The sequence below is a fragment of the Vidua chalybeata genome, assembly GCF_026979565.1.
Source record: "Vidua chalybeata isolate OUT-0048 chromosome W unlocalized genomic scaffold, bVidCha1 merged haplotype SUPER_W_unloc_10, whole genome shotgun sequence".
NCBI lineage: Eukaryota > Metazoa > Chordata > Aves > Passeriformes > Viduidae > Vidua > Vidua chalybeata.
Genome location: NW_026530321.1, coordinates 25,925 through 49,348, shown reverse-complemented (window position 1 = coordinate 49,348; position 23,424 = coordinate 25,925). Strand labels below are relative to the sequence as shown.

The window sequence follows — 23,424 nt, the reverse complement described above, 5'->3', positions numbered from 1 at the left end:
AAAACTCTAGCTGTCATTTTCCTGTCTTCTGGTATAACCCTGTTTCACCTCCAAGTCCCTTCCCAATAAGTTGCTACCTGCCCCGGGGACCAATAAGACATCTCCCATCTAGATTCTAGTTTCTTCCTCAATTACCACAGCTTTAATGACAGGAACTGTGAAACTTTCTCCTTTTCCCCAAATTTTTACCTTTACAGTGTCTTTGCTCACACTATAACCTTTTGGAATATTTAACAGGCAGGTTCTTTCTGCCCCTGTGTCTACCACAAATTTTAATTCTTCTTCTTGGGGACCCACTTTTAAAGTTATCACAGGCTCCAGATGGTATTTGTCCCCTAGAAAATAGAGCCTATGACTTCTCTATTCCTCCTCTGTGCTCATCTCTCGGAAGATTTTCAGATCTTTTACCCGCTTAGGACAATTTCACCTATAATGCCCTTTGCCCTCACAGTAAAACCAGACATTTCTGGAATGCTCCTGAGACTTGGTTTGCATTGGAGTTCTCTTTTTTTCCTTTCCCCTGTCTCTACGACCCTCATATCTAGGAGTAGTGCCTGGGGGTTTTAGATTTCTCTGGAAATTGTTTTCTCGCATGGTGGCTGCTATAATTTTTGCTTTCACTTTAGCTTTTTCTTCATCTCTCTGGACGTAAACTTTCTGAGCCTCCTTTAATAAATCATCTAATGATCTATTATGCCAATCCTCAATTTTTTTTCTAATTTTTTCCTAATATCTGGCCAGGCATTAGTGATGAAATTAATCGTTAACAGAGCTTGTCCCACCATAGTCTCAGGGTCTATCCCGGAATATTGTTTTATATTTCTCCTAAGTCTGTCTAACCATTCAGTTGGAGTTTGTTCTTTCCCCTGCTGTCCCTCAAAAGCCTTTTTAGCATTTTGCCCTTGGTGTGCCGCTGCTTTTATTCCCTTGAGTATTAAATTATGATATTCATTCATGTGTTTCCTCCCCTCCTCATTATTTTGACCCCACTCAGGAGGTGCAGTTGGCATTTTGTCTTCTCCTGGAGGGCCCTGCGGGTTTTCTTTTCCCAAACTTTTATTCCGGCTGTTCTGATTAATTGCCTTTCTTCCTGAGAAAAAACTATTTTCATTATAGAATGCATTTCTTCCCAAGTATAAACGTTTGGACCTAAAAACTGGTCTAATTGTTCAGCTGTGCCTATTGATTTCCTTTGAAAATTTCTGACCTCAGAAGAAGTCAAAGGGGCATTTACAAATCCCATTGCACCCCCTCCCATTGGAACCTCTCTTAGCGGAAATAGACTAATACCGTCCTCCCACTCTTTTTGTTTTTTATCCTCTATAGCCTTTTTCCCGTGTTTTGAGGAAGGATCAGGAGAGGGCTGTCTTTTAACTGAGCTCCTAGTGTTTCGATAAGCTGCTGCTTCTTGAGAGAGAGAGTTTCTTTGAACAGCTGGAGCTGTGGTTACTAAGGGAACGGAACTCAGGGCAGAAAGGGGGGTGAGGGGAGGGCATCGCGCCGAGACTTGGTCCTCCAAGGGCGGGACGCAGGCGGGGTCTGCTGCCGGAACCGCCAAAGGAAGGGGGTACTTCCGATGGAAACCAAACCGGAGCGTGGACAGCCCGCACATGGTTTATGGCGGCAGCTCCCGGTGCAGACAAAGGAGGCTGGGCGGCCTCAGCAGCAGCGGCGGCGCCTAGTGCAGCCGGCACGGGCAGAGTAGCCGGGGCGGGAACAGCCGCAGGAAAAGTGGTCAGGGATGGGACGGCCGGGACCGACGGGACCCCGCCTGGCACGGCCGGCGGAACGGCCCCGGGCCAGGCGGCCGGGATGGGGGCGGGGACCGGTGGTGCAACTGCGAGCGGCGAGACCGGGACTGGGAGAGCAGGAGAGCCGCTGCGGGCGGCGGGACAGAGACTTGGAGAGCAGCTGCGGGTGGCGGGACAGGGACCGGCGGTGCAGTGGCAGGCGGCGAGCCCAGACCTGGGACGGGGGCCGGGAGTAGCGGCTCAGCCACGAGCGGCGGGGGAGCAAGCGGGATCGGGGTGGGGGGGCAATACTTGCAAAGGATCCCACCCTTTTTCTTTCTTTTTTCCTTCTTGCTCCCCACCCTTTTCTTTCCCCTTTTTCTTTTCTTGCTTTGTCTCGGGGGTTTCTGATACTTTAAAGATTTTTATTCTCCTAAAATCTCCCGTCCAGCATGTGGCATATTCTCTTTCTTCTGGATTAAACTGTTCTTTTGAATTTACAAATAAATTCAGAGCCTGACAAATCCAGTTTTCAAAAGAGCCGTATCTAGACCAATAAATGTGGTCAGATCTTATTTCCTTCTAGCATACAAAATTGAATCATCTTTACTTTGTCCTTTCTCCTTGTACAAGGGTTTTTATCCCAGATAGCTAACATAACTCCCAAAGGGCTATCTTGGGGTATCTCTGCTGGTACCCTTTTACTCCTATTTTTTTTCCTGTGTCCAACTTACTGATTTTCTGTCCCATTTTTCAAGATCTTATCTATTCGTCCCCTGCCTCTGTTTCCCACTTTCTAAAAACCTAAATACCATCTTCCTTCAACTACCCACACAAAAAATCCTTTTTCTCACAATACTATTCAACACAATACACCATACACCTCCCTCCAAGGAGATAAAGTGAAGCTCAAAATAATCTACATTACATACTCTTTCATTCATCTACATTTACTCGCTTTTATTTCTCACTCACTCTCACACACATTCACACCCTCAGGCCTGTTCATTCATATTTCTCGACTCCTGCTTAGCTGAGTTTTTGGTTCATGTGTTTCGCCCACCTGGACTGTATAAGATTTTATTTGAACCGTTTGGTATCCTCCGGAGTCCAGGCTACAGGTTCTGTACTTATTAATTTTTCATACAAAAATGTTATAGTTTGAGTATACTGATCTGTCCATAATTTACAGTAGCCCATTAGACCTAATAGCTTTCTTACATCTCTTGTAGTCTTGAGTGGTGGAATTGACAGGATCCCCACAACTCTTTCAGGACTGAGCTTTTTGTACCCTTTTCCAATTAGATGCCCCAGGTGCTTCACCTCTTCTTCTACAAATTGGAGTTTTTTCTTTGATACTTTTAATCCTTTTTCTCCCAGGAAATTTAGTAAGCTCATACTGGCCTGTTGGACCTGTTCTTGTTCTTTGCCTGATATTAGTAGGTCATCCACATATTGTAGAATTTGTATCCCTTCCCCAGGTACAAAGGACTTTGAAAGATCCTCTAAGGCTCGTCCAAATAGGTTAGGGGACTCTGTGAATCCCTGTGGGAGGCTGATCCACCTAAGTTGTTGTTTATGTTTGCAGTCTGGGTCTTCCCATTCAAAGGCAAACCAATTCCTGCTCCCCACCTCTAACGGATAGGCCCAGAAAGCATCTTTCAAATCTATTACTGAGAACCATGCACGCTCTTGTGGAATTTGACTGAGAAGAGTATATGGATTTGATACTATTGGATATCTGGAAATAGTTTGTTAATTTCCCTCAAATCCTGCACCAATCGATAGGTTCGATCAGCCTTTTTGACAGCTAGAATTGGTGTATCATGTGGTGACATGCATGGTTCTAGTATGCCTTCTTCCACGAGTCCCTGTATCACAGGTGTTAGTCCTCTCTGGCCTTCAGGGAAGATGGGATATTGTTTTACCCAAACAGGGGGGATTTCTGACTGCATTTCTATCTTAATTGGTGAGATATTTAACAACCCTCACCCTCCTCCTTCTGCCCAGACTATTAAGTTAATTTCTCCCATATCCTGTTCAATTAATAACATTATTTGGGGTACCATCCTCCCCTCCTTTGTCACTACTCCAATTCCCATCTTTACTTGCAGGTCTCGCCCCAATAAGTTACAACCTAGTTTTGGGATATAAAGGAAATCATGTCTGCATTCCTTTGAGTTGCCTTTTATAATTATGCTCTTTATAACCTGGGCTCCAAATAGTTCCCCTTTGGCTCTCTGCACTTGGCAGATCTTTTTGCTTAGCTGAGCCCCTCTGGGGAGCTTCCTCACACAGGATCGATCAGCACCTGTGTCCACTAAAAACTCATATTCTTCACTCTGGGGGCCAATTTCTAAGTTTACCAGGGGCTCTATCTGGTGTCCGATCTCATTCCCCAGAGCTTAGAGCCCCTGACACCCCTAATCATCATCTCCTCTCAGAATCTCCTCTTGAGTGTCCTGTTCTTTCTCAATTGCTTCATCCATTTGTAATTTTTTATAGAACCACTTAACGTGCCCTTTTCCGCCACAGTGATAGCAATACACATCATCTGATGGTGGTCTTTTCCATTTACCCAGCTTCCCCTTTATTTTCTGCCCCCCCTCTTGGCTCCCCTCTTCCCATTCCTACACTTTCTCTTGCTACTGCCACCATAATTTTTGCTTTGGTTCTGTTCTCCTCTCCTTAAATAAACTTTTAGAGCTTCCCTTAACAGATCGTTAATTCCCCTTTCTTGCCAGTCTTCTAATTTTTCTAATTTCCGTCTAATGTCAGGCCAAGCTTTGGTAACAAACTGTACTTTTAATAATACTTGGCCCTCTGGTCCATCAGGATCAATGTTGGAATGCAACTGAAAATTTTCTTTTAATCGATTTAGCCATGCCCCCAGGGATTCATCCTTTTCCTGACTCCCATCAAATGACAATTTGGTATTGCTGCTTTATGGTACAGATTCTTTTATGCCTTGTAGAATTAGGGTCCTGTAGTCTTGCATATTTCTCAGGCCCTCTTCCTGGTTGGGATTCCAATTTGGGTCCACTACGGGGAGTTTTTGCTCACCTCAGGGTCCCGTATGATTTTCCTTCTCCCAGATCTTTATCCCTGCTGACCTTATGAGGTGTATCTCCTCTGGGGAGAAGAGGATGTTCATAATAGAATTCAGCTTCCCCCAGGTATATATATATTGGGACCCAGGAACTGATCTATTTGCTGTGTGGTGCCAATTGGATCTTCTATTAAACCAACTAGCTCTTCAATATTCTTACTTCAGAAACTGTCAGGGGTGCATTTACAAAACCTATTCCTCCTACCCCCCCACCTGGTGGAACTTCCCTCAGGGGAAACAGCTTGTCTGTATTTACCTCTGGCCTTACACCACTTTTTGATCTGGTATTACAGTAAGGGCCAGCATCTGAAAGGTCATTTGACTGGCTCACTAATTCTTTGTTATCATTTTGGGAGGGTTCACTTGTTAGTTTGGAGGACATATCCAGAGGTTTTTTTTCAGGACAAGGTGTGGTATTCTGACTTGCAGGTGGAGTCAGCTGCAGGTCAGTGGGTATAGGAGGCAGTGGGGGAAAAGCATCAAGGGGTGGATATATACAAGGGAGCGGGGTTGTTGGAGAGGGGGAAAAATGACCTGGAGATTCCCTGAGGAGATAGAGGAGAGGCAGGGATCACTGGAGGGGATAAAGGTAGGTTTTGAGAAGCAGGAGGCTGGGTGTTAAGTGGGGGGGGTGGCTTGATAGTTTGAAGGAACAGTTGGTGGGGCTACATAATCAAGGGGATCCCACCTCTTTTGAGTAACTCCCTTGTTTTCTTTATCCTTTTCCTCTGATTTCTACCCTTTATCTTTTTTTAGTTTGAATACCTTAGAATCCCCTTCTCTCGAGACATATTTGACCCAGCAAGTAACATACTCTACTTCTTCTGAATTAGGGTTTTCTTGGTTACACACTTGCTGATATAATAAATTATATAACCACTTATCTCTACTTCCATACCAGGGCCACTCTAAGGACTTCTGTTGTAATTTCCTCTTTGGCCAATGTTCCACACAATAATAAACCGTCCTCACTTGATCTAACTTTTTAGTTGTTTTCCAGTCTTCCAGTATATCACCAAGGGGGCTTCCAGGAGGAATATTCTTATTCTTTTTCTTTGGTCGCCCTCCTCGTCTACTGTGGTTCTGACCCATGGTGACTTTCAGTTAGTATAAGCTTTCGGGCCAATAAATAAAACTGCTAGGGTAATACTAACTTACTGTTACCCGCCTGTTTAAAAGTTCTGTCTTACTTTTTTTTTTTCAACTTAAGAGAGAGAAGTTCTCCTTCTCTGAATTTAAATTAGCTCCTTTTAATCTCTTTGTGTTTATGCAACAGGTCTCCTTGCCCTCAACAATTGACTTTGGTGCCCCTGGGCACTCTTATCTGGCATTCTTATCTAAGGAACACTTATCTCACTCACACATTGTACACAGTCTCAAGAAAGGTGGTGCAGGAGAGACTCTTATCTCACTCATACATTCATACATACCCTCAGGCCTGTTCATTAATACATCTGGACTTCTGCTTGAGTGCTGGCTCTTGCTGCCTCACCCACCTGGATTATGTAGGTACTTTTTTTGACACTTCAGAGCCTTGAGTACTGACACCTTAGGTTTCCTCAATGACCTAGGTTCAGCACTCCATAAATTTCCCTTTTCTTTTACTGAAGAGAGGAAGGAAACGTTAGCAAACCTCTTAGACTTACACGAAGCGGATCTCTGTTGCCAGGGAATTACTGATCCGTGTAGGCCCCCATCCTGACCCCTTCCACCTCCCCGAGGTTTGGCTATCCCTCTTCCCTAGAGATAGCTTCAGTCAGGGGTTTGGACCTCCGCACCTTGCCCAAGCTGGACTTCCCACCCCCCGTACCTTGAGGAATGGGCCACACGACCGCCCCTTGCAGCCGCGGTGCTATAAAGGTCCTACGATACTGTAGCCCCCCTCGCCTTGGGGTTGGCCTCTCCAAGCTCCAGTATCGCCGGGCCTCCAGGAAGGACCCTGAATCTGGTTGCCTCTGGTGCTGATGCGTCCACCAGTTCACCTGTGAGCCTGATTTTGTGTGTCACTCTCTCTCTCCCCACAGCCCCCACAAGCCCTGGGGAAAAAGGCTTGTTTCCGTGTCACTCAAACTTTTGCCACTGCCCCCTACACGGCCAGGGGACGGCTTGCTAGGCTTTAATGGGGCCTGCCTGGGTGCCCTGACTGAAGGAACAAGGATGGGTGGGGGGGGGCACCTCACTTGGTCTTCCCTGTTTCACTTCCCTCCGTTCCTAGACAGCCTCCTCGCGGAAAGCCAGACTGCGGTACTAGGAGGTCCTCACTCACTTCAGGGCACCAAGCTGCCAAGCTGCCACTCCCGTCTCAAACACTCTCCACACACTCGCCCCCCATGTCCCCCTGGCCCCTCCCCCTACCTGTGGATCGGTGATACTTGCCGGCTAGTGTCTCGCTCCACTGTGCCTCATGTGCCTCAGGCCTTTTCCCAGATACCAATACAAGGTCCCTCTGTGGATCTGGGGAGGATGGGCGGCTGTCCTGTTCTCCGGTCTCGGTTGGGCGAGGTCGTATCCCGGCCAAGTCCCCAAGCTGTTATAAACGGGAATGCACTCCCAGTACTAAAAATTATTTCAGCTTTTATTATAAGGCCTAAGGCATACAGGGCCCGTGGGTAGAGCAGGAGCGTTCCTGGTCAACGACAAGTGAGGATGCTGCAGGGCCAGTGCTGGATCTTCTTCCTTTTGAGTAGGGATGTTCCCGATGTTCAAGGTCAAGCAGCACGCTCTCACTGACTTGGATGCCCCCTTTTATACTGTTTTTTGTTCCTTTGGATTGATTTCAGTTGGGATCCTTCATTTGCATGAAGGTTAAGGTGCTGATTAGCTCTTACAGTTCCATCCAGGCTGGCTTGTTTTTGCTTGGGGGGGATGTACTTAGGTATAATACAGTAAGTTGAGTACCGTATTTCTTATAACTACCCTTTTAACCCTTTTTACAATATAATAACCTTTTAACAGTATATGTTTAACAATTATTAACTATTTTACAACAGTTTCTAACCTATTTTTGACTGGCTACAGTGTAGCAAAAAACCCAGAGCAGTGGCAAAGAAACGGTGGGGGCTGGGCGGTGGCAGCCTGGCTCCTGAACACAGCAGGAAGGGGAAAAAGCTTGGGACCCTGGGGTTTCCACTGAGATACTCGAGCAAATGGTGAGAGTCCTTTTTTTTAGTGAGGTAAGGTATTAATAATATGAGAAATGATACTCACTTTTAAAAAAATTTAAAAGGTTTATTAAAACCTTATCAAAACTACAACAGAAAACTGAATAGAGAAAATGTTACGATGCCGGGAGCAAAGGATTTTTTCCCACCATGTGCTCACCCACACAATGGAGGTTTCGCCTTTTAACCCTTTAGCCCCTCCCAAAGTTCTGTCCATCCACTTATTCGTCGCTGTCCAGTGGTGGAGTTTGCTTCCTTAAATCTTGATTGGAGGTCAGATGTTGCCATAGTAACAAGCCGACCCTCCCAAATGTCCCAAACCCAGGCCACCCCCTGATAACAACGCAAGGGGGTAAAACATAACTATAAGTCTATAAAACTTCTCTTAACATATATACATGATATTTGCCTTTTAATTGTGAGAGTCAACCATCACATTACTCATCTATCACAATAAGGTCCCAGTTCAGTGGCTGCTCTCACGAGCAAAGGCTCACCCACGGCAGAAGAAGCAGGACAGGGCTGGGCTCTGGCGGCGGCAGCAGTGAATTCTCCCTCCCCCCCCCCTCCAGTGAGCAGCAATCGTCCGACTCCGAGAGAGCAATAGAGAGCTAGAAGCTGCACCCAACCCCTTCCCCTAGCCCAAATCTCGCGATATCTCTGCCCTTTCCAGGAGAATGCCGGCTCAGCCAAGATAGTAAAGCCAGCTGCACCCCTCCCCCTTCTCTGTGGTTACTTCTTTTGTTTCTCTTAAGTACCGGTCGTTATTGTTTCTTAGCAACAAAATGGGAGAAAATTCCCTAAGAGAAAGAAACAAAAGGAAAAATCCTAAACCCCAACAACATACTAATTCCAAATCTGATCAATTGCACTGGAATGAGAGAAAATCTTTACTCAACTTTGACCTTTGTCCTGCACAGACCACTTGCTACCTCATTCGAAGGCAGACACGGCAGTGTGCGGTATTGGGTGAAAGCTGAATTGCATAGGCCTTGGCTTCTACCAGTAAAATTAAAGAAGGAATTTACAGTCATTGAACATATAGATATCAACACTCCTTCGTTACTGGTAAGAACTGACAGAACTACTCATTCCTTTTCTTGCATAAAAATAATGAAGTATAATAACTGAAACAACGTTAGCATGTAACTTTACCTAATATTTATTTGTTAGTTTAAGTACAGCTCTTCTTTTAAGTATTATATCAGTTTAACAACTCTTTAACTGCTGGTATTTTGAAGGCTAAGTTATCCTGTACTTGGAGTTGCTTGATCTTTACAAGACGTAAAATGCATTTGTTGGTCTAAACTGATACTACCAAATTGTAGACTCTCAGTAAGGAAGAAAATTTGGTGAACTGGTCCTCTTAAGTTATAAATAAAGAATACTCTATGAAGGAACAATGCAATGCTTAATATTTTAGTGAGGGATTGCTAACTTAAAAATGCAAAGTAAAAAATTTACTGTAGTGCACAATTGATAATTTCCATATGGATAGTTTTCTACTGATGGGGAGGAAATTATCACAATTCTGTATAATCCTTTTCTGAAATATAATTTTATTAAAATAACTTTATTATCACAACTGCTCTCAGTGAGGATTTGATTTCAGTCTGGCCTAAAAATCCTTTATTTTATCCCCTTCTCAAATTTTAATCTAGAGGGGAAAGAAAATCAGAAGACCATTGAAACAGATTTCTTGTGTGTATGGGTGAAAAATCAGCTTGCAAAGGGACCTTGTGTTGCCCTGATTTTTAAAAGTATTACGTTTTCTTTTATAGTTCTTTTGAAAGTTTTAAAGTTCTCGTAAAACTTCTTTAGCTTTCTGATAATGTTTACATATTTGAGAGTCAGAATTCCCACACAATTTCATGTATAAATAAAATAGTTTACATATTTCTCTGTCGGTGGAGAGAAATGATTGATTGATCTTCGGAGCAGTGTGGTTGGAGAGGTGGTAATTCCATCCTCCAATCCATGGTCACCTTTGGAATTCTATAAATACCAGATGTTTGAATAAAACAGTCTTTTTCTCTTTTGAACTTACCAAGCTTCTGTGTACTTATTTTGTGTCCAATAGCGACAACCTTGTAAAAACTCCATGAAAATCGAAGGTCTCTCATTTGACTTTAGTGGGCTTTGGATCAAGCCCTAAATCCTGGTGTTGCGTAAAATAAGTCTTTTTAACATAGATGAAACAGGATTATTCAGAAACTGAGGAAATAGCTGGAGTAAAGATTACAGTAGTTTAACTTATTTATTTTGCTTTGGAAATGCAGCATAATGGAAAGTGTGAAGATGTTCTAATTTGCTGTTAGTTAAATGAAAAGCTCTGCAGCATTATGTTGGGATGTGTAGGCTATGAAGCCTTTTGTTTTAAGCTGTACAGTATTTTCTTTTAGTATTGTTTTAATTGTGGCTGTAGTATAGAGGATCGCAGAAAAAGCAATATGAATACACCAGTGGAATTAGAACAAACACTGTATCTGTATAATGTTGTTTAAACTGCTTGAGACTTTTCCTATGAAAGCAGCTTTGTTTATCAAAATATGTAATAATAAGCACATTATGAAAATTATTATTTTCCTGTGTTGGTTTAAATACCCAAAGAGATTCATGGAGCTCCTAATTTGATGGACAATACTTTTCTTCTTCTTGCAGTCACCCCAAGCAGGCACAAAAGAAAAGACTCTGTGTTGTTGGCTTTGTACCTCAGGCCCAATATCTTTAAGTGCCAAAATTGAAAGAAAGGGCTACACCCCAGGTATGTGATCCTATAATAAATTCTGTGTGGTTTTCCTTCCTTTTTAAAGCTGGAGTCTGTACTACTGTTTTTACATAAATGAAACATTAAGGATATTTGTACCACATCAGTCTGCATTTAGCAATCATCTCTGCATACCCTGTTAACTAAGACAGCGCTACTTGTATCTCTAGATGTTTCAATGACCTCATCTGTTAGACTGGCATGTTTTGGGTGTTAGACTGGTATTTTTTTTTTGAATGTGTTGTTTTCTTTTTCCTTTTAGAACAGCTCATGGGGATCTTGTTTCTATTAGCATCAGTGGATGTTTTTTTTCAGGTAGAGCAGTGATAGCAGCATTGTTATAACAGTATAAAGAATGTGAAAGTTTGCTTAAGCTGCCTTGTAAATGTAAAGAGAAATTGAAATTCTGGTGTGTTTTGTTGATTTTTTTGTTTGTTTTTTTTTCCTTTTTGTTTCAGGTGAATCAATTCAGATCTTTGCTGAGATTGAGAATTGCTCTTCCCGTATGGTGGTGCCAAAGGCAACCATTTACCAAACGCAGGCATTCTATGCCAAAGGGAAAATGAAGAAAGTCAGACAGCTTGTTGCCAACCTCCGTGGGGAATCCTTGTCATCTGGCAAAACAGAAACCTGGAATGGCAAACAATTGAAAATTCCACCTGTTTCCCCTTCAATCCTTGACTGTAGTATAATCCGTGTGGAGTATTCACTGATGGTATGTTGGGCAGTCTGCTTCACTCACGAGAATGAGTAGCTTCCAACATGCCATACAAATTTCTAGCACAGCATTTTGTGATGATTAGTTATGAAAGAAATACATGTTCTGGTATTAGTGTCATGACAGGAGGTCTGGTAAGTAAATTTAGTTTAAATCATGCAAGTTTTTAAAGCAGCTGTCTGTCAACTAAGCAAGCATTTAATGAGAAAACTGTATTTCCATGTGAGGGCTCATGTTAAGACTCTTAACTTGAAGAGCTCATGTCTCCATAGGGGCATGGACCCTAAAAGGGGCTATTAGAAACAAGCTCCTCATGAAAACTTTAATAGAAAGATAACTTAGACTAATACTTATGAAATGCTGATAAAACCCCACATTTTAATAATATACTTGTTTCATTTTTCTTCAGGTATATGTTGATATTCCAGGAGCTGTGGATTTGTTCCTTAACTTACCACTGGTCATTGGTACCATTCCTCTACATCCATTTGGTAGCAGAACATCAAGTGTAAGCAGCCAGGGTAGCATGAACATGAATTGGCTTGGTCTGACTCTGCCTGAAAGACTAGAAGGTAGCATGATAATACAAATCCCAATCAATTCACTACTCTCTTGATTTTTGTCTGCTTTATTCATTGCAGTCTTGTTAACAGAGTCAAATTACATCCTTTTATAATAAAGCCCACAGGAAATTCGTTGTGGATGTTTTCTTGCCACCTGCTTGTTCTGTGTAGAGCAAGAGATTTTTTTTTCCCTCCCTGCCTTTCTGTCTCTAGGACAGGCAGTGAAATCTAGCTTCTTTGGAAAGTAGCAGAAATAAAAGCACAGGATACCATTGTATCTGTGCATAACTTCATTGCTTCCACTTCCAGTATCTCAATTGCATCCTTGGTTATAAGGCATTGCAACTCATAATAGCACTTTCTGGGCTTTCTCATCAGCCTGAGTTAGCCAAGGCTTTGTGAAAATATAATATTCTTTTCTATAGGAGATTTCTCATGGCCAAATAAAGAATTATGTATTTCCTTCCTTCTCTTTTTACATATCTAATATCTTGCCTTTTTTAAGTACAAATCCCAGACCTGGAGACTTCTGGAGTACAGAGGACTGCAGTGTTCTGTCATTTCTACCTGTACAGAGAATAAATTATCTTTGGTCTGATTTAAATTTTAAGGGGCATAATTCAGCCACAATAAACAATGGTCAGCCTGTCTTTGAACATAAGCTTAATATCAGAATAAAACAAAATAGTCTCCCTTTTTTGTTTAACAATTTTTAAGTCATTGTTTATCTGCTGGTGAATCTTTCAGTGGTTGAAGTTTAATATTTATCATGTTGTATATTTTGTCATGCATAAGAACTTGCTGTTTGAACTGTATGTACTTTCTCCCTCCAGCACCTCCTAGCTATGCAGAAGTGGTCACAGAGGAAAACAGACAGTCTGGCCTTGCACCTGTAGCTGCTTTTGATGATTTTCAGAGAGCACTGCAAGGACCATTATTTGCATACATCCAGGAGTTTCGTTTTCTGCCTCCTCCCCTATATTCAGAAGTAGGTATATCTGTCAGACTATGATGATTTATATATTGTTTGTGGCTGATTTTTTTTTTTTTTTTGTCTAATGGAATACGTTTAGAAACCTGTTTCTCCTTCCTAAAATTGGAAGAAACCATTAAAATGATGAACATGGAATAAGCTGGTTTTGAGGAGGATTTTTGTTTGTTTGCAAGATGCAGATGAATTGCATCATGAGTTTTCCATGCCTGTTTTACAGCATGGGTCACCCTTTTTATAATTTTTTTAAATTTTATTTTTTACGTGAACTCTGCAACCTTAAATTTAAAAGATGCTCCATGAGGTGCCTTGGCTTCTCCATCATGCTATTTCCTGGAGCTGCCGACCGGGGAGGTAATTCTTCTTGTCAGCACTCTTCCCTAGTCTAATACTTTCTGGAAATTCTCAGTGTTGTTTGCCATTTTAGAAACATAATTTTTAAAAATTTGTGTATTAAAAATAAGGTTTCAACTCTTTCACCTCTGCTGCTTCCTAACATTTTATAGCAACCACTAATCTGTTTTGCCTGCATGTGTGTTTAAATTCTGTGAATGTAGGCCTTTCAGAAGTTTAATGTAGAAAAGTGATGTATTGGTATTAATTTATTACTTAAGTTTTCTGAAGTACACAGTTCTTCAACACTTTTGGCCTTCACAGAACCAAAAATGCAGCCACCGAATAACCATGAATGAGATGCAAATTTCAAAGCTTTTCATGTTGTTTTTTTTTCTTTTTCAAGAAAAATAAGTGCTATAGGACAAATTAAAAAAAAATGTCCTCTGGCCAAATTTTGTCTGAATTGATCCACTTTAGGAAAATAGCATTATGTAGCATGACATCCCCCCCCCGGCTTGAAATGCAAAAACAAAGGTCTATATGAAGTTAACTGATTCAGTGTTGTCTAAAAGATGCAGTGTACGTGTAAACTATTCTTACATCTAGTTTTTGAGACCTAAGTTAGCAGGCTTGTACCCTTTATTTCTCCTGTAGAGAGGAAGAAGAGGTGAGGTTTAGAACACATGAACCTTTTGAAACATCCCATAAGATATTTGAGTATTAACTGCTTTAATTTAAAAGTAGAATGATTTTTTAATTCATAAATTTCTGCCATTTCAAGAAAAACTTCTTTGCTTCTCTCAAGTAAATATTTCTTAAATTATGTTTCCAGTGATATGTTGTCATCTTTTTTGTATATGTCAGATAATTCAAACTACTTCTGTGTGAGTAAAGGAGAAAAAATTTTTTATAGCAGTTATTCATGCTTATCCTTAAATTGCCATCAATCTGTAGTTTAAAGTCTTCCACTGGATCTTTCTATTGCTGTTTATCCAAAGTTTTGTCTAACTAGAAGTTTTTCAGTTATTTCAATAACCCTTGGACTGGAAATGCCACATATCATTATAGTTGTCTTAAACTTGTGAATTTTGATTTTTATTCCTAGCAATTGATGCTGAAATGCACTGAGTTGTCATGGCTTTTTTATTTTTGGTTTTTGGGGTTTTTTTTTTTGGGTTCTTTTTTTTTTGTTTTTTGTTTTTTTTTTCTGGGTTTATTTGGTTGATTGTTTGGTTGGGTTTTTTTGTTGTTGTTTGGGGTTATTTCTTTTTCTTTTGGTTAGATTGATCCAAACCCAGATCAGCCCACAAATGAGATACTGTCTTGCCCCTCTCGTTGAATGAATCCATAAAAAGCTGTCTTGACTTGGGTTTTGAATCACATCTTCTGTGTTGAAGATCAAGGTGTCATAGTGGAGACTTGCTTTTAAAGGAAATGGTATTGCTCTTGCCTGTATAGTGAATAAGTGAAAAGAACCTGTGATCATGCTTTGACACCTACAGCACAACATAGGACTGCTCCACATGCTTGAAAACCTGCGTCTCCCTCCATTAAATAGTGGCACATACTAGGAGGAGCCTTATTAGCATGCAGTCAGGTGTTTCAAAACACTCAAACCATGTTGTAATGTTGTAAGAGAGGAATGGCTGCTTTTTATGATTCTATGAAAATTTGCACATGCTTATTACTTATGTTATACAGTTAAGTGTCACTACAACTTATTCTCATTTGTGATGGACTGCTGTTACCAACCCCTCCCCAATTGTTTGTGATCTGCACAATAAGGAACAAAACACAACTTTACCAAAAAAAAAAAAAAAAAGAAAAAAAATTATGAAGGCTGACAAATGCCCTGACTTTTTCTTTTCTTTTAATTTGATGTAGCCTGGACTTTACCTGCATATGCACATGCTCAGAATTGTCCTAGTAGGCTGATCCTGTATCACCTCTTCAGCTTGGATCCTATTGTGGATTTATTTACAAGCATTACATGCCTTCAAAGTCAATCCTTGCTGTATGTTTTGCAGCCAACTGTAGTAGAGAAGCAACAGATAGGTGGGGGAAGAGAGAACAGAAGGAAACTAATGAGATGTAATCAAGATTGTATACCTTCTTGATTTCTTAAAATAATTTGTTGCCTTTCTGCTTTTATTGCAAAGCAGTGTTTTGTTACAGAGTGCCTAAAGATCACTTAATCTCAGGTGAATTCATCACTTGCCAAACTGCTAGAATGCTATTTGGTTTATGTTACATTGTTATTTATGTTTGTGTTTTGGTTTTGTTCTTTGAGGGGGATTTTGAACAGGGACATACGCAAAACTTACAAAGTGAAAGCAGCACCAGCAGACACTAGCAAAGTGTGAAAAGAAAGTGTGAAAAGGGGATAATCATATGCTGTCCAGGGTTCACGGGCAGAGATAATCTTAACTATTAGGGATGGGAAGGAGAAGGTTTGTTGCTTGGTTTGTGTTTGGTTTTATTTAAATAATATGTAGTTCCCTAATCATCAAAAAATATATATAAAATGAGTCTCCAGTAGAAAGTGTATTTCAGATCGCAAGAAAAAATTGAACTATGGCAACTAAGCAGCAGCTCAGTTTCCCATTTGGTATTATCTTCAGGGTTTATGATACTCTGTCACAGAATCATAGAACAGCAGATTGGAAGGGAGCTCAAGGATTATCTGGTCCAACCTTTCTTGGGAAAAGCATGGTCTAGACAAGATGCCCTAGTACACCTAAAAAGTGTCCAATGTTGGGGAATCTGCCACTTCTCCGGGGAGATTATCCCAATGGCTAATTGTTCTCATTGTGAAAAATTGTTCTCTTGTGTCCAATTGGAATCTCCTGAGGAGTAACTTGTACCTATTACCCCTTGTCTTTTCCATGTGAATCCTTGTAAAAAAGGAAGTCTCCATCTTCTTCATAGCCATCCTTTAAGTACTGGAACATAGTATGCCCCTGTGCCCACCCTGAAGCCCCCTGGCTTTGCCTGCCCGGCAGAGGCACTGAGTGAGATGAGGAGCCGAGTGATGGACAGGGTACCAGGGAGGGGACAGGGGAGTGACTGAGCATTTTCAGGGAGATCGGCACCGAGGGAAAGGTGGGAAAGCTCGGGGTGGAACCATTGGGAGAAAATGGGGGGTGAAGGGGCAAACCATTACAGAACTGTTACAGAAATATAAAAACTCAATACAACAATGGTGATAAGGTCTCCCCTTAGCCTTCTTTTCTCAAGGCTGAACAAACTCAGTTCTCTCAGCCTTTCTTCACATGGCACCTTCCCAGTCCCTGAATCATCTTTGTGGCCCTTCTCTGGACCCTCTCCAGCCTGCCCACATCTTCTTTTGTATATCAGGGACCAAAAGTGAACACAGTATTCCAAGTGTGGCCTGACAAGGCACTGAGTGGAGTGGGATAATGACTTCTTTATCTCTGCTGGTGGTGCCCTTGTCTATGCAACCCAGCATCCTGTTGGCTCTCTGCCACAGCAGCTCACTGTTCACTCATATTCAGCTTGTTGTCCACCAGGATCCCTAGAGCCCTTTCCACAGAACATCTCCCCAGAGAGATAGATCCCAGCCTATGCTGCATTCCTGGATGATGTTTTCCAGGTGCAAGATGTTTGTCTTAGTTGAACTTCATAAGGTTCTTGTTAGCCCACTCTTCCAGCCTATCCAGGTCTTCCTGCAGGGTGGATCTTTCTTCCAAAGTGTCCCCTTCCCCACTCAGCTTGGTATCATCAGCACACTTTATTGGGGTACACTTGATTCCATCATCCAGATTACTTATGAAGATATTAAACAGCATTGGAGCCCAATATCGATCCCTGGGGGACCCCACTTGTGACAGATTTCCAGTTTGAAAAGGAACTATTTACCACCACCTTCTAGGTGTGGCCTGTCAGCCAGTTCCCCACCCACTGCACAGACCACTTGTCTAGACCATAACACATTAGTCTCTGCAGGAGGAGGCTGTGGGAAACAGCATCAAAAGCCTTGGAGAAATCCATGTAGACAGTGTCCACTGCTTGCCCCGCATAACCAAGCCAGTTACTTAGTCATAGAAGGTGATCAGGTTTGTTAAGCATAATTTGCCCTTGGTGAATCCATGCTGGCTTTTCCCAATCCCATGCTTCATCTGACTTCTAATAGCCCCAAGGAAGATTTGTTCAATAACTTTCCCAGAGACTGAATAAGACTGATGGACCTATAATCTCCGTGATCCTCTTTTAATCCTTTCTTGTAGATGGGGGTGATCTTAGCCTTCTTCCAATCTCCTGGGCAGTCCTCCGATCTCTGTAACTTCTCAAAGGTTATGGAGAGCAAGCAGCCTTGCAATGATGTCAGCCAACTCTCTTAACACCCTTGGGTGAACAGTGTTAGGGTCCATCGATTTGTTTGGGTCAAGCTCCTGTAACAGTTCACATGCCAACTCAACTCTTTCTTCATCGACAGTAGATCTGTGTTTGCATTAACCTGGATTTTTGTTCCCAAGGCCTGGGGCCCAACAGTGCTGGGTGAAGAAGACAGGAGAAGAAAGTGTTGAGAACCTCGAGCCTTTTCAGCACTGTTGGTGACTAATTCATCTCTCCTGTTTAACATCAGGTCCATATTTTCCTTCTGTTTCTTACTATTTACATACACAAAGAACCCTTTCTTTGGATTTTTGACATCTCTGGACAATTTCAATTTGGGCTGAACTTTTGATTTTCTAACTGCTTCTCTGCATGCCCTGGCATTGCATTTGTAGTATTCAATAGATATTTGTCTGCTTTTCCATCTCTGGTATGCGTCTCTTGGTTTTGAGCAGACACGGAGACTTGCAGTTAAACTAGGGGGGTCTCTTTCTCTGCCTATTTCTTTTACCTTTAAAGGCGAATTACTTTTGTGCTTCCAGGAAAGCGTTCTTGGAAAAACTCCCAGCACTCACTAGCACCTTTATCCTCTGTGGAAGCTTCCAATGGAATCCCTTCCAACTGAGCTCTGAGCAAGCTGAAGTTTGCTCTTCTAAAATCTAAAACCTTTGTCTGAATACTAACCTTTAGCGTGCTCAGCTGGCTCTCCAATTCCACAATATTGTGATCACTGCAGCCAAGGTTATCAGTAAAGGATATTACAAAGCAGATTTTCTTGGTTTGTGAGAAGCAAGTCCAGCAGTGCCTCATTTCTGTTTGGCACATCTTGAAGTTTGTATTAGGAAGCAGTCCTCTACGTATTCTAGGAACCTGATGGCTGAAATATGAGCTGCTGTATTGTTCTTCCAACAAATGTCTGGGTAGTTGAAGTCATCCATGAGAACCAGGTTCTGTTGACCTGAAGCTTGTTTAAGTGACCCAAATATTGCTCCATTGGCCTTATCATCTTGGTTTGGAGGTTGGTAGACTGAAACTATTATAAAACTGAGCCAGTGCCACCATGCCTGCCTGAAGCTCCCTGGCTTTGCCTGCCCGGCCGAGGCACAGTCAGCAGCGGGGGACACTCCCCTGTTTCTCAAGGAGATTCGGGGAGCGGCTAAGACAAAGCGCTGCGCTGTTTGCCTTGTAAAGAGGAGAGGCGGCATCCGAGGAGGTAATGAGGGAGTTGACTCAAGGCCGGGGAAAAAGTCTCAGGTTTAATGCAAGCTCCAGGGAGCTCGGAATGCCATTGTCCTGGCGGCCAAAAGTGGCCTCAAGGCTCTCGCAATTGTCTTAAGTACCGGGGCGGTAACCAGAGGGAAGGGACGCCCACCACCCAAGGGGGGGATTTGGGGGAGTGGAAGGCAGAGGGACAGACAGACACACAAACCAATGGAGGAAGTTCAAGGGAGGGACCCCTGGCCCTCGTCCACTCACTCGATGCCCAAGGTGGAAGATTCTGGGAAAGCGGGATGGGGAGCCAAGTGATGGACAGGGTACCAGGGAGGGGACAGGGGAATGACTGAGCATTTTCAGGGAGATTGGCATTGAGGGAAAGGCAGGAAAGCTCGGGGTGGAACCATTGGGAGAAAATGGGGGGTGAAGGGGCAAACCATTACAGAACTGTTGCAGAGATATAAAAACACAACAAGCCAGAGTATCAGTGTTACCAACCATACTCAAATTAGTTTGCTGAGAATTGCTCTGATTGCTCCTGGGCTAGTCCTGAGAGCTTTAAAACAAACAATTTATAACAAAAAAAATCCATTTTAGGGCCAGTTCTCTTCAACATCTTCATAAATGACTTAGATGCAGGACTTGAAGGTATACTAAGTTTGCTGACGATAATAAAATGGGAAGAGCTGTTGACTCCCTCAAAGGCAGAGAGGCTCTGCAGAGAGACCTTGACAAATGAGAGGGCTGGGCAATCACCAACCGTATGAAGTTCAACAAAGGCAAGTGCCAGATTCTGCACCTGGAATGGGACAACCCTGGATGTATGGACAGACTGGGGAACAAGAGGCTGGAAAGCAACTCTGCAGAAAGGGAACTGGGGGTCCTGGTCAATGCCAAGTTAAATATGAGTCAGCAGTGCCCTGGCAGCCAGGAGGACCAACCGTGTCCTGGGGTGCATCAGGCACGGCATCATCAACCAGTCAAGGGAGATGCATGTCCTGCTCTGCTCCACACTGGTGCGGTCTCACCTTGAGTCCTGGGGGCAGTTTTGGGTGCCACAATATAAGAAGGATATAAATCTATTAGAGAGCATCCAAAGGAGGACTGCAAAGATAGTGAAAGATCTAGAGGAGGGGAAGCCTTATGAGGAGTGGCTGAGGTCACTTGGTTTGTTCAGCCTGGAGAAGAGGAGACTGAAGGGAGACCTCATTGCAGTCTACAGCTTCCTCATGAGGGCAAGTGGGGGGGCAGGCACTGATACTGATCTCTCTGGTGACCAGTAACACGACCCAAGGGAATGGCCTGAAGGTGTATCAGGGGAGATTTAGGTTGGATATTAGGAAAAGGTTCTTCACCCAGAGGGTGGTTGGGCACTGGAACAGATTCCCCAGGGAAGTGGTCACAGCACCAAGCCTGACAGATCTCAAGAAGTGTTTGGATTATGCTCTCAGGCACAGGATGGGATTCTTGGGACTGTCCTGTGCAGGGCCAGGAGTTGGACTTCAATGATCCTTGTGGGTCCCTTCCAACTCAAGATATTCTATGATTCTATGAAACAAACAAAAAACGCAACAGCTTTAATCATACATTCATCTAGAATGTGAGAAATTATATAGAAAAAGCACTGACTCCTTGAACATATTCTAAAGAAGAAATGAATGATGGAGCTATTAGATCTGATCAGTGTTTTTATGCTAGAGATTTGTAAATGTAAGTTTTCTTTTCATAAATCACATAAAAAAAACAACCAACCAACCAACCACCAACAACAAAAAACTCCACCCAAAAACCAACAAAAAAACTATTGTCTGAGACATGTCTGATGTTGACTATTTAAAAACTAATTCACCATGTGAATCCTTGTGCAATGAAACAGCTCAGAGGGGAGGGGAGAGGCGGGGAGGGGAGGGAAAGCTGGTGGTTTTGTATTGTGCTCATTTTTACAAAGTTATGCCTTATTTTTAAGGCTTCATAAATATAATAAAATAGGCTTTTCCATAAGTGGCCTTTATGAGAACATGAAAGATCTTTTATGTTCCAAAAATGATGACAGGGTGGTTAAATGAGAGTCACGTCTTAAGTGATTCAGTTCAAATGTTTGGACTTTGATAAGCAAGAATTGGAAATTGGGTGAGGTCTTATGCTGACATTTTTGTGACTGTCCTTTCCTTCAGTCCTTTCCAACCAGACAAAATTTTACAAGTTAAAATTGTTGACATAAAAGGGCATTTGATGATTTAACTTTTTTTTTTCTTTTTTGTTAACAGACTAGGGAACAATTGTTGATATATGTAGCATTGAAGCACGTATCCTAGTATATTGGAAAAACTATATATGAAGCAAAATTGACCAATGTTGTCATAATTTATGTTGCATCACAGGCTGTGATCAGAGTGAAAAATTCTAAAACCTTATCAAATAAAGATTTCCCACTTAAACTTTTTTATTAGTTGTTCAGAGGAATTATAGGTTCATAGTTGTAGCCCAATATTTGATATAGAATCTTGATCTGAATTAGGAAAAAGTAAAATCCAAGCATTAGAGAAACAAAGTGCAATATTAAATGTTTGCTTTATAGATTCTCTTATATGGCTAGGTTTTGGCTGGGGTTTTCTGTTTGGTTTTTTTTTTTTTTTGGTTGTATTTATTTTTTTAAATTAAGTTTTGGTGCTGAATATGTCCTTATGGACTTTCTTTTAAGAGAACTATGTGGAAAACAATTTTTTTCTGTTGTTCTTCCTTGTGAAAAAGAAACTTTAAAATTTTGTTTAAATGCTTTAAAATGCTTTAATTGTAATCTGTAAGATTGCTTGTGACCTAAACATTGAATATTGTGTCTTTGTGTAAGATAACATCCATAGGGATCAAATTACTATCAGAAATGCATATGCTATGTATCAACTACATAGGGGAAAACTATTTCTGGAGCTACACCACTGATTAGTACAAGAGCTGAGTTTCAGCACCTTCAGTTCCTTTGCCTTGTTTATATCAATGGTTTCTTAGGGCTAGGTTTCAGCTGGGAAGCTATAATACAATCTCCTAAACTTAGAAAATACCAATAACTTACAGGATATGAATGTTTTTTTCAGGACACTGCTTAAAAATTACTGTAACTCATGACCTCTCTGATCAAGTTATTTAGTGTTTTCCAGTACATATGGTGGAGGCGGGGACTGCACATTTTTGTAGGGGTGGGAGGAAACTGGGGAAGGGGAAATACATTAAAAGCCAGATAACTCAGTAATTTGCAGTTAGGATCTGAAGGTTGGTTTGTTGAACTGGGGTCAATAAGCTGTGTCTTGCTGTTTACTTAGAAGTCTAATGTTACCAGACGTTGAAAATCCCTATCTGTGATTTGTGTTTTGGTCAGTAGAGCTTTGCAAGATATTAATACAGCTCCTCAACTTTCCAGAAATGAAGCACTGCCATAGCATCTTATTTCTGTATACTGCACACAGGTGAATCTCTGAAAGAATGGACTATCATCATTGCTTGGTATCAAAGTATATTTTGACCTAGGGCAAGGTTCACTAGGCTAGCAGCCCGGACTCAAGAGTCCAATAAATGCTGTTCCTGACTGTTGGTGTTGAAGGTACTGAAGACTGCTAAATTATCATGGTATTGTTACAGGAGGTTTTATGGTATATGCTACTAACATAGACAACCCAAACACTGGATCTAACTCCTTGTATAATGCAAACAGTAGACTTCCTAAATGCGTGAATTATTGTGTCAAATAAAACATTTTTGTTTAATTTTGAATTTGTAACTGCCAACTAGGCAGAATCCAGAAAGATCTTTTAGGTTTTTTTTTTTTTCCATTAATAACACTGTGAATCATTTGTGCTTGAGTTTTGATTGAAACCAATAGGAAATATAGAAAATAAAGTTGTCTCTCATTATGATTAGATGTGGGATGTGCCCATGGGGAGGACAGTGTGGGAATGCCATGGGAAACTACAGCCATTTAACATAAGGCATTTCCTCAGAGTCCTCTACCCCCCAATGCAAATGAGCACATGCCCATTACCTGTCAGTTTGTGGTTGTCATCTCCCCGAGTTCTGGAAAGTTCCCTGTTCTCGTTGTTTCTAATGGTTCCCTCTGTAAACCACTCCTTCCCTTTTCCCTCATTGGCCCAGTTTATGTTACCCCATCCCTTACACCCTCTTCCCATTGGATAATTTGTACCCTAGTTAGTCCTTCCCTCCCCAGTTATATACTCTGGCCCCTCCTTCCCCGGGGCTCTCAGAGTCTGCCTCCCCTGAGTGTGGTTGTCCCCCTGCTCCTATTTCTGCCTCCCTACTCCTTCGATCAATCCTCAATAAACCCGCTTGGATTCCAGCAGCTCAAGAGTCCTTCCGTCTTCCTGGTGGGGATTTTAATTACGCTATCCAGGCACCCGTTGACCAGCTAACTGAGGGTTACCCTGCGGGACTCTGTCCGGGGTAGCCTATATCTGGCGTCCGAACAGACT

At 42.0% G+C, this 23,424-nt stretch overlaps 1 protein-coding gene across 1 annotated transcript in view; it reads left to right on the top strand.

Annotated features, from left to right (window-relative positions):
* LOC128782855 (arrestin domain-containing protein 3-like) overlaps positions 1 to 15,162 on the top strand; it is a 30,198-nt gene extending 15,036 nt beyond the window's left edge. The window contains exons 3-8 of the mRNA XM_053933346.1: positions 8,921 to 9,068; positions 10,662 to 10,764; positions 11,226 to 11,482; positions 11,895 to 12,057; positions 12,882 to 13,036; positions 14,658 to 15,162. Of these exons, the coding sequence (XP_053789321.1) occupies positions 8,921 to 9,068; positions 10,662 to 10,764; positions 11,226 to 11,482; positions 11,895 to 12,057; positions 12,882 to 13,036; positions 14,658 to 14,714 (883 nt within the window). The 3' untranslated portion in view covers positions 14,715 to 15,162. The remainder of the gene's footprint in view (positions 1 to 8,920; positions 9,069 to 10,661; positions 10,765 to 11,225; positions 11,483 to 11,894; positions 12,058 to 12,881; positions 13,037 to 14,657) is intronic.
* The last annotated feature ends 8,262 nt before the right edge of the window (positions 15,163 to 23,424 follow it).